Source organism: Panulirus ornatus, chromosome 11, assembly GCF_036320965.1.
Source record: "Panulirus ornatus isolate Po-2019 chromosome 11, ASM3632096v1, whole genome shotgun sequence".
Classification (NCBI taxonomy): Eukaryota; Metazoa; Arthropoda; class Malacostraca; order Decapoda; family Palinuridae; genus Panulirus; species Panulirus ornatus.
In genome coordinates this window covers 16,777,166-16,793,575 of record NC_092234.1, presented here as the reverse complement: position 1 = coordinate 16,793,575, position 16,410 = coordinate 16,777,166, and the positions used below count along the sequence as shown (strand labels likewise).

General features: G+C 41.7%; 1 protein-coding gene across 1 annotated transcript; it reads left to right on the top strand.

Moving 5' to 3' along the window:
• The first annotated feature begins 102 nt into the window (after positions 1–102).
• On the top strand, positions 103–13,993 carry LOC139751334 (uncharacterized). The gene is made up of 5 exons (XM_071666689.1): positions 103–393; positions 8,476–8,725; positions 10,203–10,386; positions 12,529–12,646; positions 12,965–13,993. The coding sequence occupies exons 1-5, from the start codon at positions 228–230 to the stop codon at positions 13,108–13,110; spliced, it is 864 nt and encodes a 287-aa protein (XP_071522790.1). The 5' UTR covers positions 103–227; the 3' UTR covers positions 13,111–13,993.
• The last annotated feature ends 2,417 nt before the right edge of the window (positions 13,994–16,410 follow it).

Below are 16,410 nucleotides of genomic sequence, written 5' to 3'. Positions count from 1 at the left end.
AACAAATTAGCATCATTATAAGACCTCTAAAGATCCAAGATAAATCTCTAGTAAGATCCAATTCTACAAAATCTCATTCTATCTTAACCGTCCCAATCTTATGTTACTTTTAGTGTCGTCTGCTGAGAGGTTGGACGGCCTGAATTTGGCGGTTCGTTTAAATTTGCATCAACTTGTCATACACGACTGTAATTACCCTCAAGAGCGATACCTTTTGAAAACGGAGGATGATAAATATGATGGCGGCTGACACCAGTTCATCAGTAAATGAGAAAAAGAGGATGGGAAGCAGCAGCAAGTCGGGGGAGACTATGGCCACCCCTGTCATCCTTCACTCCAGCCTCCACAGGTCCTCCTTCACCGACTACCTAGGGAGTGGCTTCAAGATAAAAGGTACGGCGCTCTCCACTCCAGTTCTCCACTCTAAATATTGTTCCCGGAAGTGATGGTGATATATATATATATATATATATATATATATATATATATATATATATATATATATATATATATATATATATATATATATATATATTGCTTCTTTTAAACTATTCGCCATTTCCCGCGTTAGCGAGGTAGCGTTAAGAACAGAGAACTGGGCCTTTGTGGAATATCCTCACCTGGCCCCCCTCTGTTCCTTCTTTTGGAAAATTAAAAAAAAAAACGAGAGGGGAGGATTTCCAACCTCCCGCTCCCTCCCCTTTTAGTCGCCTTCTACGACACGCAGGGAATACGTGGGAAGTATTCTTAATCCCCTATCCCAAGGGATAATATATATATATATATATATATATATATATATATATATATATATATATATATATATATATATAGGGTAGGGTGGGGGAGGGGGCGAAAATCCTGGGAGCCTTGAAGAATGTGTGGAAGTCGAGAACATTATCTCGGAAAGCAAAAATGGGTATGTTTGAAGGAATAGTGGTTCCAACAATGTTGTATGGTTGCAAGGCGTGGGCTATGGATAGAGTTGTGCGCAGGAGGATGGATGTGCTGGAAATGTTATGTTTGAGGACAATATATATATATATATATATATATATATATATATATATATATATATATATATATATATATATATATATATATATATATATATATTTTATTTATCTATTTTTGCTTTGTCGCTGTCTCCCGCGTTTGCGAGGTAGCGCAAGGAAACAGACGAAAGCAATGGCCCAACCCATCCCCATACACATGTATATACATACACGTCCACACACGCAAATACACATACCCATACATCTCAATGTACACATATATATACACACACAGACATATACATATATACACATGCACACAATTCACACTGTCTGCCTTTATTCATTCCCATCGCCACCTCGCCACACATGGAATAACATCCCCCTCCGTCCTCATGTGTGCGAGGTAGCGCTAGGAAAAGACACCAAAGACCCCATTCGTTCACACACAGTCTCTAGCTGTCATGCAATAATGCCCGAAACCATAGCTCCCTTTCCACATCCAGGCCCCACACAACTTTCCATGGTTTACCCCAGACGCTTCACATGCCCTGATTCAATCCATTGACAGCACGTCGACCCCGGTATACCACATCGATCAAATTCACTCTATTCCTTGCCCGCCTTTCACCCTCCTGCATGTTCAGGCCCCGATCACACGAAATCTTTTTCACTCCATCTTTCCACCTCCAATTTGGTCTCCCACTTCTCCCAGTTCCCTCCAGCTCTGACACATATATCCTCTTGGTCAATCTTTCCTCAGTCATTCTCTCCATGTGACCAAACCATTTCAAAACACCCTCTTCTGCTCTCTCAACCACACTCTTTTTATTATCACACATCTCTCTTACCCTATCATTACTTACTCGATCAAACCACCTCACACCACATATTGTCCTCAAACACCTCATTTCCAGCACATCCACCCTCCTCCGCACAACTCTGTCCATAGCCCACGCCTCGCATCCATATATCATTGTTGGAACCACTATTCCTTCAAACATACCCATTTTTGCTTTCCGAGATAATGTTCTCGACTTCCACACATTCTTCAACGCTCACAGAACTTTGCCCCCCCCCCCACACCCTATGATTCACTTCTGCTTCCATGGTTCCATCCGCTGACAAATCCACTTCCAGATATCTAAAACACTTCACTCCCTCCACTTTTTCTCCATTCAGACTTACCTCCCAACTGACTTGTCCCTCAACCCTAGTGGACCTAATAACCTTGCTCTTATTCACATGTACTCTCAGCTTTTCTTCTTTCACACACTTTACCAAACTCAGTCACCAGCTTCTGCAGTTTCTCACCCGAATCAGCCACCAACGATGTATCACCAGCGAACAACTGACTCACTTCCCAAGCTCTCTCATCCACAACAGACTGCATACTTGCTCCTCTTTCCAAACCTCTTGCATTCACCTTCCTAACAACCCCATCCATAAACAAATTAGACAACCAAGGAGACATCACACACCCCTGCCGCAAACCTACATTCACTGAGAACCATTCACTTTCCTCTCTTCCTACACGTACACATGCCTTACATCCTCGATAAAAACTTATCACTGCTTCTAACAACTTACCTCCCACACCATATATTCTTAATACCTTCCACAGAGCATATCTCTCACATACATTTTTCAAAGCAAATACCTTATCCACACATCCTCTACCACTTCTGAAACCACACTGCCCCTCCCCAATCTGATGCTCTGTACATGCCTTCACCCTCTCAGTCAATACCCTCCAATAAATTTCCCAGGAATACTCAACAAACTTATACCTCTGTAATTTGAGCACTCACTCTTATCCCCTTTGCCTTTTTACAATGGCACTATGCAAGCATTCCGCCAGTCCTCCGGCACCTCACCATGAGTCATGCATACATTAAATAACCTTACCAAACCAGTCAACAATACAGTCACCCCCTTTTTTGATAAATTCCACTGCAGTACTACCCAAACCCGCTGCCTTGCCGGCTTTCATCTTCCACAAAGCTTTTACTACCTCTTCTCTGTTTACCAAATCATTCTCCCTAACCCTCTCACTTTGCACACCACCTCGACCAAAACACCCTATATCTGTCACTCTTTCATCAAACACATTCAACAAACCTTCAAAATACTCACTCCATCTTCTCACATCACCACTATTTGTTATCACCTCCCCATTAGCACCCCTTCACTGATTCTCCCATTTGTTCCCTTGTCTTACGCGCTTTATTTACCTCCTTCCAAAACATCTTTTTACTCTCCCTAAAATTTAATGATACTCTCTCACCCCAACTCTCATTTGCCCTCTTTTTCGCCTCTTGCACCTTTCTTTTGACCTCCTGCCTCTTTCTCTTATACATCACCCAGTCATTTGCATTATTCTCCTGCAAAAATCGTCCAAATGCCTCTCTCTTCTTTCACTAATAATCTTACTTCTTCATCCCACCACTCATACCCTTTCTAATCTGCCCATTCTCACGCTTCTCATGCCACAAGCATCTTATGCACAAGCCATTACTGCTTCCCTAAATACATCCCATTCCTCCCCCACTCCCCTTACCTCCTTTGTTCTCACCTTTTTCCATTCTGTACTCAGTCTCTCCTGGTACTTCCTCACACGTCTCCTTCCCAAGCTCACTTACTCTCACCACTCTCTTCACCCCAACATTCTCTCTTCTTTTCTGAAAACCCCAACAAATCTTCACCTTCGCCTCCACAAGATAATGATCAGACATCCCTCCAGTTGCACCTCTCAGCACATTAACATCCAAAAGTCTCTCTTTCGCGCGCCTATCAATTAACACGTAATTCAATAACGTTCTCTGGCCATCTCTCCTACTTACATATGTATACTTGTGTATATCTCTCTTTTTAAACCTGGTATTCCCAATCACCAGTCCTTTTTCAGCACATAAATCTACAAGCTCACCATTTCCATTTACAACACTGAACACTCCATGTACACCAATTATTCCCTCAACTGCCACATTACTCACCTTTGCATTCAAATCATCCATCACTATAATCAAGTCTCGTGCATCAAAGCTGCTAACACACTCACTCAGCTGCTCCCAAAACACTTGCCTCTCATGATCTTTCTTCTCATGCATCAATAATTACCCATCTCTCTCCATCCACTTTCAGTTTTACCCATATCACTCTAAAGTTTACTTTCTTACGCTCTATCACATACTCCTACAACTCCTGTTTCAGGAGTAGTGCTACTCCTTCCCTTGCTCTTGTCCTCTCACTATCCCCTGACTTTACTCCCAAGACATTCCCAAACCACTCTTCCCCTTTACCCTTGAGCTTCGTTTCACTCAGAGCCAAAACATTCAGGTTCCTTTCCTCAAACATACTACCTATCTCTCCTTTTTTCTCATCTTGGTTACATTCACACACATTTAGACATCCCAATCTGAGCCTTCGAGGAGGATGAGCACTCCCCGCGTGACTCCTCATATATCCATTATTTCTCATCTCAACATGACAGTTAAATTATCATCACTTCAATCTATGTTCCTTAGGGCATTACGCATTTGCAGTCCAGAGTATATGGACGATGAGTTTGAGAAGATATTCAATTGGATCTAAGTTAAAGTACCCTAGATCTTTCATTGATAAATCCCTTAAGTTAGCAAAGAAATCATTTTATAGAGTTGAGCCCAAACCTCCCATTCACACTAAGAATCTTTAAGTTCTCCCTTTTGATCATGATTTTACTTTATGTCCTATGTCGCTTTAATCCTTTAATGTAAATGTTGCCTTCAGCAACAATGATACTATAAAGAATATCTTAATCAGGAATTCACCAGAAAATTCTCCTGGGTGCATCTATAAATTGCCATGCAGAAACTGTAATATGTTTTATGTTGGGCAGACTGGTAAGGATCTTTCTGTTAGACTTAAGCAAATATGAATATTGTATAAGAACGAGACAAGAATCAAATGCCTTGTTTAATCACGTTAAAAACTATAATTGTATTGACTGGAGTAATGCCATCTCAGTAATTAACTCTAACTCTATTACCACGAGAAATATCATTGAATCTTCTATTATTAAATGCACAAAGAATTATAATCTTAATATTAGTGATGGTCTATACAAATCAGATAACTTTATTGTTGGCAAAATTTGTAAAATGATAAGTTTATGAACGCTCGTTGTCTGTCTTGGACATTCTCTTCGTTGTATATCAACTGACTTATATTTCTCTTGTGTCTCCCCTGATGATGTGATTTTTACACAAAAGTGCACTTGGGAACTTAGTGTTTCGTTTCCCCGTGGACTCTTAGGAATATACTTGATCACGCGCAAAATTGTGATCCTCTCTCTCTCTCTCTCTCTCTCTCTCTCTCTCTCTCTCTATATATATATATATATATATATATATATATATATATATATATAGAGGGAGACCAAATTGGAGGTGGAAAGATGGAGTGAAAAAGATTTTGTGTGATCGGGGCCTGAACATGCAGGAGGGTGAAAGGAGGGCAGGGAATAGAGTGAATTGGAGCGATGTGGTATACCGGGGTTGACGTGCTGTCAGTGGATTGAAGCAGGGCATGTGAAGCGTCTGGGGTAAACCATGGAAAGCTGTGTAGGTATGTATATTTGCGTGTGTGGACGTATGTATATACATGTGTATGGGGGGGGGGGCCATTTCTTTCGTCTGTTTCCTTGCGCTACCTCGCAAACGCGGGAGACAGCGACAAAGTATAATAAAATAAATAATATATATATATATATATATATACATATATATATATATATATATATATATATATATATATATATATATATATATATATATATATATATATATATATATATATATATATATAAGATTAACCTAGTCCTAATATCAACGTTTTTTTTTTTCTCTTTTTTTAAACCAGTCTCGGACAATAGCCCACATCAAGGCCTGGCCTTAACTGAATCATAGAGAGGTTAATGAAAGAGAAATAGAAGAGACGAGGAAAGGTATTTACGAATTTGGGAGGAAGTGGAAAATCTGCCTTTTAAAATGTGCCACAGATCATAGTTATTGGAAAAGACGAGAAGGCAGAGTCCCGAAGCTTCAACATGCAGGGAAAGACACAGGTATGAAAACGGCCCACCTTTGAGCTACCAACGCCCATACAGTAATCATGTAACGAACCAGTTTGTCACCCAAGAACACTAAACTCTCCTGCAACTCCAGGTTACGCTGCTTTCAATAGCAAGGATATATAGATTCTTTTAGTGATGCGTCCTCTGATGAGACCGTATTCCCAGTGATACAGCCTCGACAAAGGTGTCTTTTCATTCGCTGTGTAAGCTCCTGGGGGCGGAGCCCAGCAACACCAGTAGGGTTGATCCTGTAAGTAATGATAGGGTCAGAGTGAGGAGTGGTATGAGTATGGATGAGAGGGCTGAAGAGGGTGTGCTGAAATTATCTGAATCATACTGAAGCCCTCACCTTCTCCATTCTCAATGATTCAGAGCAAATTATCATCACCCCATCCATACACCTGACCACGCTCTTAATATTCGGGGTCGATTTTTCTTCACTAATCCATCACGCTGTAGCTACACAATTTCCCCCTCCACTGGTTCAGCTGACCACACTCTCATAAATATATCTATTTTAACGGCACCTTCCCCTCCTACAGCCACTTCTAAACGTAAATATTGGCAGCTTAATACAGCTGACTTGAATACCTTGAAAAAGTTCTTTTTTTGAATTTACTTTGGTAAATCAGTCTTTTCTAACTTTCCTTATGTAAATTACTGTCTCATGTGGTGATGCTTCTGTCTCCGCCAAATGTATAGCAGAGTTTATTGTTATGGGATTGGAAGCATTTATTCCCTCTTCCTCCTAGACAACCTCTCTTCCAATCCTTAGTTCAAGGGATCAGACACATCGGGCTTGGAAAAAAAACTCTTCTTCCTCTGACTTCCAATCAACTTATATCACTGTTTGTAATTGTTACAAGCATGTTACCCGTGAGGTAATGCGTTCATTACTTCAAATTGCGATAACCTTTCCTCGTCATCCACTGATAGGTCTTTCTGGTCTTTAGCTAAGAGCATCTCTAACAACTTCTGACTCTCCGCCTTCCCCTCACTTCTCTGCTCTGACGGTACTATAGCCGTTTTTCCCGTTGATAAAGCGACTCTGGTTCCAGTTTCTCCTCTAACTCTACCTTGAATGACTTAACATTCCTACACCTCCTGAAGCTCCTCTTACTAATCCTATTCCCCTCCCCATAACCTCCTTCTGAACTGTACGACATGCGCATTTCTCTGAACACGAGCAATGTTTATGGTCTTGATCGTACCCATCCTCAAGCAGTGTGTGCTTCTGAACTTGCACCTGTGCTTACTCATTAGCTCCGGCTTGTCTAAATCTAGAACAAAATCTTCCTTCTTGGAAGCATGCGTTGGTACATCCCATCCCTAAGATGGATGACCGTTCTAACCCCTTTAACTATGGTCCTGTTACTGTGACATCTACTATTTCGTCCGAGTCTTTCAACTCCCGTATCTTCAGACATCTTGAACTCCACAGTATGGCTTCCGTAACGCAAGATCCACTGGTGATATTCTTTCCTATCTTACTCATGTCTGGTCATCACCCCTTACAGATTTTGGAGAAATATATGTAGTTGCCTTTGACATATCTAAGGCTTTTGACAGGGTGTGGCAAAGTAGCTTCATATCTAAGCTGGCCTCTTTTGGCCTCCCTCCCTCACTTTGCTCCATCATATCTAGCTTCCTCTCCGGTCGATCTATCTGTGGTTGATAGATCAGCCTCTCCCTATCTCCATGAACAATGGTGTTCCTCAAGGTTCTATCCTCTCTTACACTTTTCTCCTCATCAAGTTTCCTTCATTCTACCAATCAAATGCACTCATACGCTGACGACCCCACACTGCATTCCGCCTTATATTTTACTTCTGCTCCCTTACACAGTAGATCTGCATCTCGACACAACTTCCTTTATAAACTCGGAAAGAATATCTCAGTGTGGTATAGACGAAATCTGGTTGAGCATAATGCCTTCCAATTTCTGCGTTCCCTCTGTCGAAAATTCACGCAACTTTCCTCGCTCTTTCAACCGTTATATAATTCCACCTCTTGATGAATATACTTAGCATAACTCGGCCTGGGTGATCCCAGACTCCACCTGCTTGAATATACACCGCAAGAGAAGAGTCACTTTTGGCGGTGCTGTATCATAACCCAGCTGACGACATAGAGTTTAGTCTCGTCCCAGCACTCGCTTCAAAGGATTGCGTGCTTGCTATCAAGTGTAGGACAGATATAGGATACAGTTGACCATGGAAAGGGTGGGTGGGTCAGACGAACGCTGCCCCAGTGAGCAATGTTTTTACATCGTCTTATATTTTACAAGGTGGGCACTACTGTGCAAACCAGCCTATAAATCACAAACACAATATGTTGATTATATCCTGTGCTGTTTGTTTTCAGTAAGCGATGCTACTCCACGTGACAGTGCGATACTGCCTAGCTGTGGCATGGCTGTGCTCATCGTACAGATGCCCCGGCTCCCCATCACTGCCACGAACCAAAACACCAGCACTTCTACCACCACGAACCATACACACACGACCTCCCGGGAGTCCAAGAATAACCCATCACAAACTCCAGCAGGAAATCACCATGGTGGTTCAGCGGTTGGAGAACCAGGCCAGGAGACGTTAGAACAGCTGATTGAAAGGTGAATACTGAATCAGTAGATTGGTCCCAGTAATGTTCGGTCAAAATTGGTTATCAGATTGGAAGGTAAATTGGAATAGCTTACCGGAAAGCTGGAAAAGAATAAATTGATGGAAATGTTCGTTTATGGATCAACTGATAATAGGTAATCGTTACATCATAATAGATAAGCAGTGATGGAAAGGCTACAGGCGATTGCGAATTTCATTGAATATATCGACTGCAATTTTATTCAAATTATTTGTTCAGCAAGTTCACTGCAATAGTTCAGTTTCTTAATTTGAAAACATTGTGGTACTTGTACATTTATCCTAAATTTGGTTTCACGGAACTCGCAAGTTGCTCGGCAAAACACAATGTGAAAAAAAAATCATTTTAGCTTGAAAACAATATCATTTGATTATTTTGACAAAATTGTTGGATAACCTTTCCCTTAGAAATACACCAGCTCGCTGAATTGCCCCACATTAATTGATTTCAACGAGTATGAATCAGCTGATTATGGTGTAAGCATGAAACTGAAACGTTGTGGCTACTTCATCTTCCTACCCCGGGGTTATCATCTACGGAGCTCCTGTAGCGCCTAGGAACCACGGGCAGGAACGACCATACGGCGAAGACTCGGGTGTTGTGTGATGCCAGTGCATGACAAATAGGGGTGACTATTTACCGTCCTCAGTATGGAAGTTGCATCTTGGGCATGAGAGGTATGGAGATATGTTGAATTTGTATTTTTATTAATGTAAGGATGGGTGGTGTCCAGAGAATAGATGAGAGAGTGGTTTCAGATGAGTGCATGTCTGGTGGAGTAGTTTAAAATTGGGTTGAAAGGGTGGTTGATTAGTGGCTGTCGGGTAACTCTGATGTGTGTGTGTTTTATGTTTTATTTGCTAGGGTTGGAAGGATGTATGGGTATATGTTGTTGAAGTGTAAGGTAGGAATTAACTTATAACTACTTGGAGTTGGTGGGTAGTTATGAAGTGGTTTTAATGGGATGGGTCTAATGCTGTTGCAAAGAACTGGGTGTCATGCATAGTGAGGTGGGATTGTTTTAAAGAGGATTTTTGTTCCACAGCGTCGGTGTTGAGCGTTTGTGATTGTGCTAGGCAGCCTGTCATTGTTCCTATTGCTCTGTTTTGTGTGGCTTGCCATTTTCATATACCTAATTGCTCTTGTTAGGGTAAATGTGATGCGTAGCAACTTACCTCCCACACCATATACTCTTAAAACCTTCCACAAAGCGTCTCTATCAACCCTATCATATGCCTTTCTCATATATATATATATATATATATATATATATATATATATATATATATATATATATATATATATATATGTGTGTGTGTGTGTGTGTGTGTGTGTGTGTGTGTGTGTCCAGTTTATTCTGGTAGGTAAGTTGATTGTAACGGAATCACTGGACTACCTGATTGTGGTGTCCTTATGTAGTGTTGACGTGTACGACCTTAATCCTTCAGGGTTGCAGCCTTCCAACGAGGTCACCGCACGAGTGTGCTGGTGTTGGTGGGGACAGTGTTTGGGGAGGAAGAGGTCGGTGGTATCATCTGGAAACTCCAGAAGAGTCTCCTTCCCCGCCCACCCATGATCCTCCCTGCCCATGGTGACGCCCAGGCCGCCGCTCACCTTCAAATCCTGGCCAAGGTAAACAGGTACTCCGTAGCTATCTGATGATTATGACGTAAACACCGGATCCGGATTAGCTTTGTTAACTGGAGAATTATGAGGAGGTTATTCGATTGGCTAATTGCAACATGATTTTTAGCTCGTGACAAGTGAAAAGTAAAGTAGCTTTGTGCTGTGTATATATTCAACTGCTGATTTTTGTTATATGTTTGTGTTCATTTGACATGCTGAGCTTACAGACCGACTTTGCTAGTAAATATTCCTCTCCACGTACAATCAACTGCACTCATACGCTGACGACTCAACATTGCATTCATCCACATTCTTCAATTCTGTTCCCTCCTCTCACTCGATTTGCATCTCGTCTTGGCACAACTTCCTCAATAAACTTGGACAGGATATCTCAGTGGGGTAGACATCTAGTTAAGTTCAACGCCTCCAAGACCCAGTTTCTACTCATTTCTATCAAAAACTCCTCACAACTCTCGTCTCCTTTGACGGTTCTGTAATTCCACCTCTTGACTCAATGAACATAATTGGTATTACTGTAACATCCACTCTCGTGGAAACCCCAAATTATGGTAATAGCTAAGTCTGCTTCTAAAATACTGAGTGTCTTGTTTAGATGTCGAAACTTTACTTCTGAACAGTTATTCCGTTTATACAAAGGAGTGATTTCTCCTTGTATGGAGTACCGCTCTCACATCTAGGATGGTTCTAGCTCTGCATCCTTACTTGATAGAGTCCAAAGCGATCCGACTTATAAACTGCCCCAGGCTAACTTCCAAACTTGACGCTCTAGCCCTCAGCTGTTATGTTGGTTCACTTTCCTTCTCCTACAAGTATTACTTTGTTTTCTGTGCCCAAGAGCTGGCTGCTTGTGTGCCCCCACCACTAGCTAGACCACACAATACTTGGCAAGCTGCTGGCTGTCACATTATTATTCTGTGGTCATCGGCAACTCAAGAGTGGGCCGTTTTGATAACTGTTTTCCCTGCATGTCGAAGCTTTGGGAACTCTTTACCTTCTCATGTCTTTTCCAGTAGCTATGACGTGGCACATACTGAAATACCTTCCCTTGTCCTTTCTTTTCCCCTTCATTATTATCTCTATATTTCAATTAATACCCGGCCTTGATGTGGACTTATGTCCGTGACTGGAGCCTTCAGTATAAAAAAAAACTATGTATATATGCTTCAGGGAGAGGATAACGGATGATGGACACCCTTCCCTAATATCAAAAATAGAACTCCCGTCGGACATTTTTCAGTTGTTCGTAAATACGTTAACGGGCAATTCTGTAGTAGAATGGGCTATTATAAGAGTACCGAAGTCCAATTATTGCTGATGTCTAAAATGGTGATCCCTATATAATCTCGTCGGGGAATGACAGGACCACATCATATTTGTTGGACACTGTTACCTCATACCACCCTGTGGAAAATGGTAAGTTTTCTTCCCTGGCATATTTTAACATATTCTTCTTGGTTACAAAATTTGAGCAAGTTTATCGGTTCCAAAAAGATGTGTAGCATATCAAACTTCTCATTTTACATACAAGTTATTAAGAGTCTTCTTGGCTCTAGAGATAAAAAATCAAACCATATGATAACTATAAGAATTTACTTCCCTTTCTTGTCTTCCTCTGTATAAACTTTCAGCCTTTAAGAATCAGGTCTACAACCACACACGGGAAGAGATGAAATAAATGTCTCCATCTTTTTCTTCTTACTCCACTTTTCCCGTAATCTGAGATGGCAACCAGTGGGATTGCGGGAAATATAAAGCAGTATGTGGGAGTAACATGATCAGTGATAGTACTTCTTCCTTCTAATGATAACCGAGAATACATTGGTTGATAATTATGAGCCATATTTTATAGAGGATGCGACGGACGATGGGCACTGCTTTGTTATGGTTCTTAAGTTTAATGTTGGTGATCGTTTGGTGAGATGATGATTTACTATTCTACTTACAGGTACCTCATTCTGCTCTGCTTTCACTTTAAATGATAGATTTCCAATCTCTGATGCCATATTATTGTTATACTTCTCATTATTAGTAGTTTCAGCAAGTAGACTTCATCATGCCTTTACTTATTACAGTTTTTTATCTTTTTTCCCACTCCGTATTACTGGGCCTGTGGTGTTGGTGGTGCAGGCGACGGTGCCGGAGCACCGGCGTGTGGTGGAGGCCAGGAAGGAGAACATACTGCAGAAGGTCGTCAACCGGGACCACAACCTTGCCCTTGGCCGGGTCATGGGTCTCAATCATAGCGGTTCGTACTATCAAGCGTTACTCCTTCCTCACATATTATCATTATCATTATTATTATTATTATCATTATCATTATTACTATTATCATTATTATCATAAAACCAAAATCAAGATAATTTTCCCTAAGTTATAGTTCCTTATGCTTACCACGCTGAGGTGGAACAGGCGCGCATGTCTAAAAGAAATATAAATATCGTAATTTAATTTTGCTTGTAATGTTTTCGTTACTATCATTACGCGAATTCCATTTCACCATGACATCTGACACGAAAATATTGTGTTCAAACTGTGCGTTTCATGATAGTGTGTTGGCCACCAGAAATATCGGCGTTGCTGAAAGCCTTCGGCTCGCTGGCCAACGTGGCCAAGGCCTCCGCCCAGGAGATTCACGCGAGGACTTCCATCAACGACAAGACTGCTGCCTTCATTGTCAACTTCCTGAACAAGGACACTGTGACCGTGTAACACGAGCACAGACCCGCGGCCACCAGCCCCACAACCTAGCCAGAACCACAATCCAACCGCGGCCACTCAGCCCCACAACCAAGCCAGAACCACATCCCAACCGCGGCCACCAGCCCCACAACCTAGCCAGAACCACAACCCAACCGCGGCCACCAGCCCCACAACCAAGCCAGAACCACAACCCAACCGCGGCCACCAGTCCCACAACCTAGCCAGAACCACAACCCAACCGCGGCCACCAGCCCCACAACCAAGCCAGAACCACAACCCACAACCCAACCGCGGCCACCAGTCCCACAACCTAGCCAGAACCACAACCCAACCGCGGCCACCAGCCCCACAACCAAGCCAGAACCACAACCCCAATACTCAGGTCTGTGCGTACATAAAAACTCGACCTTTATCAACGCCAACATAACATCAGTGACTTAACTATATTATCACCTGACCCACATCATAAGTATGATTTATTTCTGGAATGTGGGACTACAGTTACTGTATTTCGTTCACATTTAGGTATGTCGCTCTCAGTTCTTTGAATTATACGATAAACTGTATTTACAGAATGAAGTAAATGCAGAATCCTTATTTCGGGTACTATATATTGGAGATTAATACTGAACGGTAGATTATTTTACACCATGGAAAATTTATTTATACTGAGAAACAAAATCATTAATTCATGATAATTTAGTTTTTTTCAGAATAATTTTCTAATTTTTTTTGAAAGATGCACATTTATGTGATTTCCATCTAGAATGATCTTTATTTTGTTAAAACTTTTTCTTTTCAGTAGCCTAATTTCTTTGTGTCCCGAATATAGAAGTTGAAGCTGTCATAAAGTTTCTTATTGCTACTTGTCATTTAAAACTTAGGAATTACACTTTGCTTTTCATTTATCCTTCAACTCTTTTTGCATAGTTTGAACAGTCTCTGTAAAACAGAGATAAATAAGTAGTGATTTTTTTTAAGGAGGGTAAGTGTGGGTCATGCTATATGTATTCTAAAGCATTCAAGTTGTCGTCAGTCATACTTGAAAGAAATACACTCAGGTCAAAGGACGCTCAAAAATATTTATTATCTGCCGTCACATTCGAGAGTACTTTTATCAAAGTATATTTTCATCAAACCATGTATTGTTATGATGAGTTAGAAATGCAGTTAAAGTGAAGGTATTTAGAGATGTAATCATAACTGAACACGACGGAATAGGCACAGTATCTAAGAATGAATCAATTGTTAAATAACATTCACAACTCAAGACCACAAAGTAATTTGTTGAAAGACAAGAAACACTATGAATACTTTTTCTTTCATACATATTCGCCATTTCCCATGTTAGAGAGGTGGCATTAAGAACGGAGGACTGAGCCTTAGAGGGAATAACCTCACTTGGCCCCTTTTCTTTTTTTTCTTTTTTTTTGGGGGGGGGAGGGCGGGAAAGGAGTTAAAAATGGGACGGGAGGATTTCCAGCTCCCCGCTCCCTCCCCTTTTAGTCGCCCTCTACGACATGCAGGGAATACGTGGGAAGTATTCTTTCTCCCTTATTCCCAGTGATATATATAACAAGTAGTGAGGAAATGGAGTGAGTATTTTGAATGTACTTGATGACAGAGTGGCAAATATAAGGTGTTTTGGTCGAGGTGGTGTGCGAAATGAGAGGGTCAGGGAGAATGGTAAACAGAGAAGAGGTTGTGAAAGCTCTGCGGAAGATGAAAGCCGGCAAAGCAGCGGGTCTGGACGGTACTGCAGTGGAATTTATTAAAAAAGTGGGTGACTGTGTTGTTGATTGATTGGTAAGGATATTCAATGTATGTATGGTTCATGGTGAAGTGCCTGAGGATTGGCGGAATGCATGCATAGTGCCATTGTCCAAAGGCAAAGGGGATAAGGGTGAGTGTTCAAATTACAGAGGTATAAGTTTTTTAAGTATTCCTGGGAAATTATATGGGAGGGTATTGATTGAGAGGGTGAAGGCATGTACAGAGCATCAGATTGGGGAAGAGCAGTGTGGTTTCAGAAGTGGTAGAGGATGTGTGGATCAGATGTTTGCTTTGAAGAATGTATGTGAGAAATACTTAGATAAACAGATAGATTTGTGTGTAGCATTTATGGATCTGGAAAAGGCATTTGGAAGAACTGATAGAGATGCTCTGTGGAAGATATTAAGAGTATATGGCATGGGAGGTAAGTTGCTAGAAGCAGTGAAAAGTTTTTACCAAGGATGTAAGGCATGTGTACGTGTAGGAAGAGAGGAAAGTGATTGGTTCCCAGTGTATGTCGGTTTGCGGTATGGATGCGTGATCCCTCCATGGTTGTTTAATTTGCTTAAGGATAGGGTTATTAGGGAGGTGAATGCAAGAGTTTTGGAGAGAGGGGCAAGTATGCAGTCTGTTGTGGATGAAAGGGCATGGGAAGTGAGTTAGTTATTCGCTGACGATACAGCGCTGGTGGCTGATTTGGGTGAGAAACTGCAGAAGTTGGTGACTGAGTTTGGTAAAGTGTGTGAAAGAAAGCCGAGAGTAAATGTGAATAAGAGCAAGGTTATTAGGTTCAGTAGGGTTGAGGGACACGTTAATTGGGAGGCAAGTTTGAATGGAGAAAAACTGGAGGAAGTGAAGTGTTTTAGATATCTGGGAGTGGATTTAGCAGCGGATGGAACCATGGAAGCGGAAGTGAGTCACAGGGTGGGGGAGGGGGCGAAGGTTTTGGGAGCGTTGAAGAATGTGGAAGGCGAGAACGTTATCTCGCAGAGTAAAAATGGGTTTGAAGGAATATTGGTTCCAACAATGTTATATGGTCGCGAGGCGTGGGCTATAGATAGGGTTGTGCAATGGAGGGTGGATGTGTTGGAAATGAGATGTTTGAGGACAATATGTGGTGTGAGGTGGTTTGATCGAGTAAGTAACGTAAGGGTAAGAGAGATGTGTGGTAATAAAAAGAGTGTGGTTGAGAAAGCAGAAGAGGGTGTATTAAAATGGTTTGGTCACATGGAGAGAATGAGTGAGAAAAGATTGACCAAGAGGATATATGTGTCGGAGGTGGAGGGAACGAGGAGAAGTGGGAGACCAAACGGCTAGGAGATGGAAGGATGGAGTGAAAAAGATTTTGAGCGATCGGAGCCTGAACATACAGGAGGGTGAAAGGCGTGCAAGGAATAGAGTGAATTGGAACGATGTGGTATACCGGGGTCGACGTGCTGTCAATGGATTGAACCAGGGCATGTGAAGCGTGTGAGGTAAACCATGGAAAGTTTTGTGAAGCCTGGATGTGGAAAGGGAGCTGTGGTTTCGGTGCAT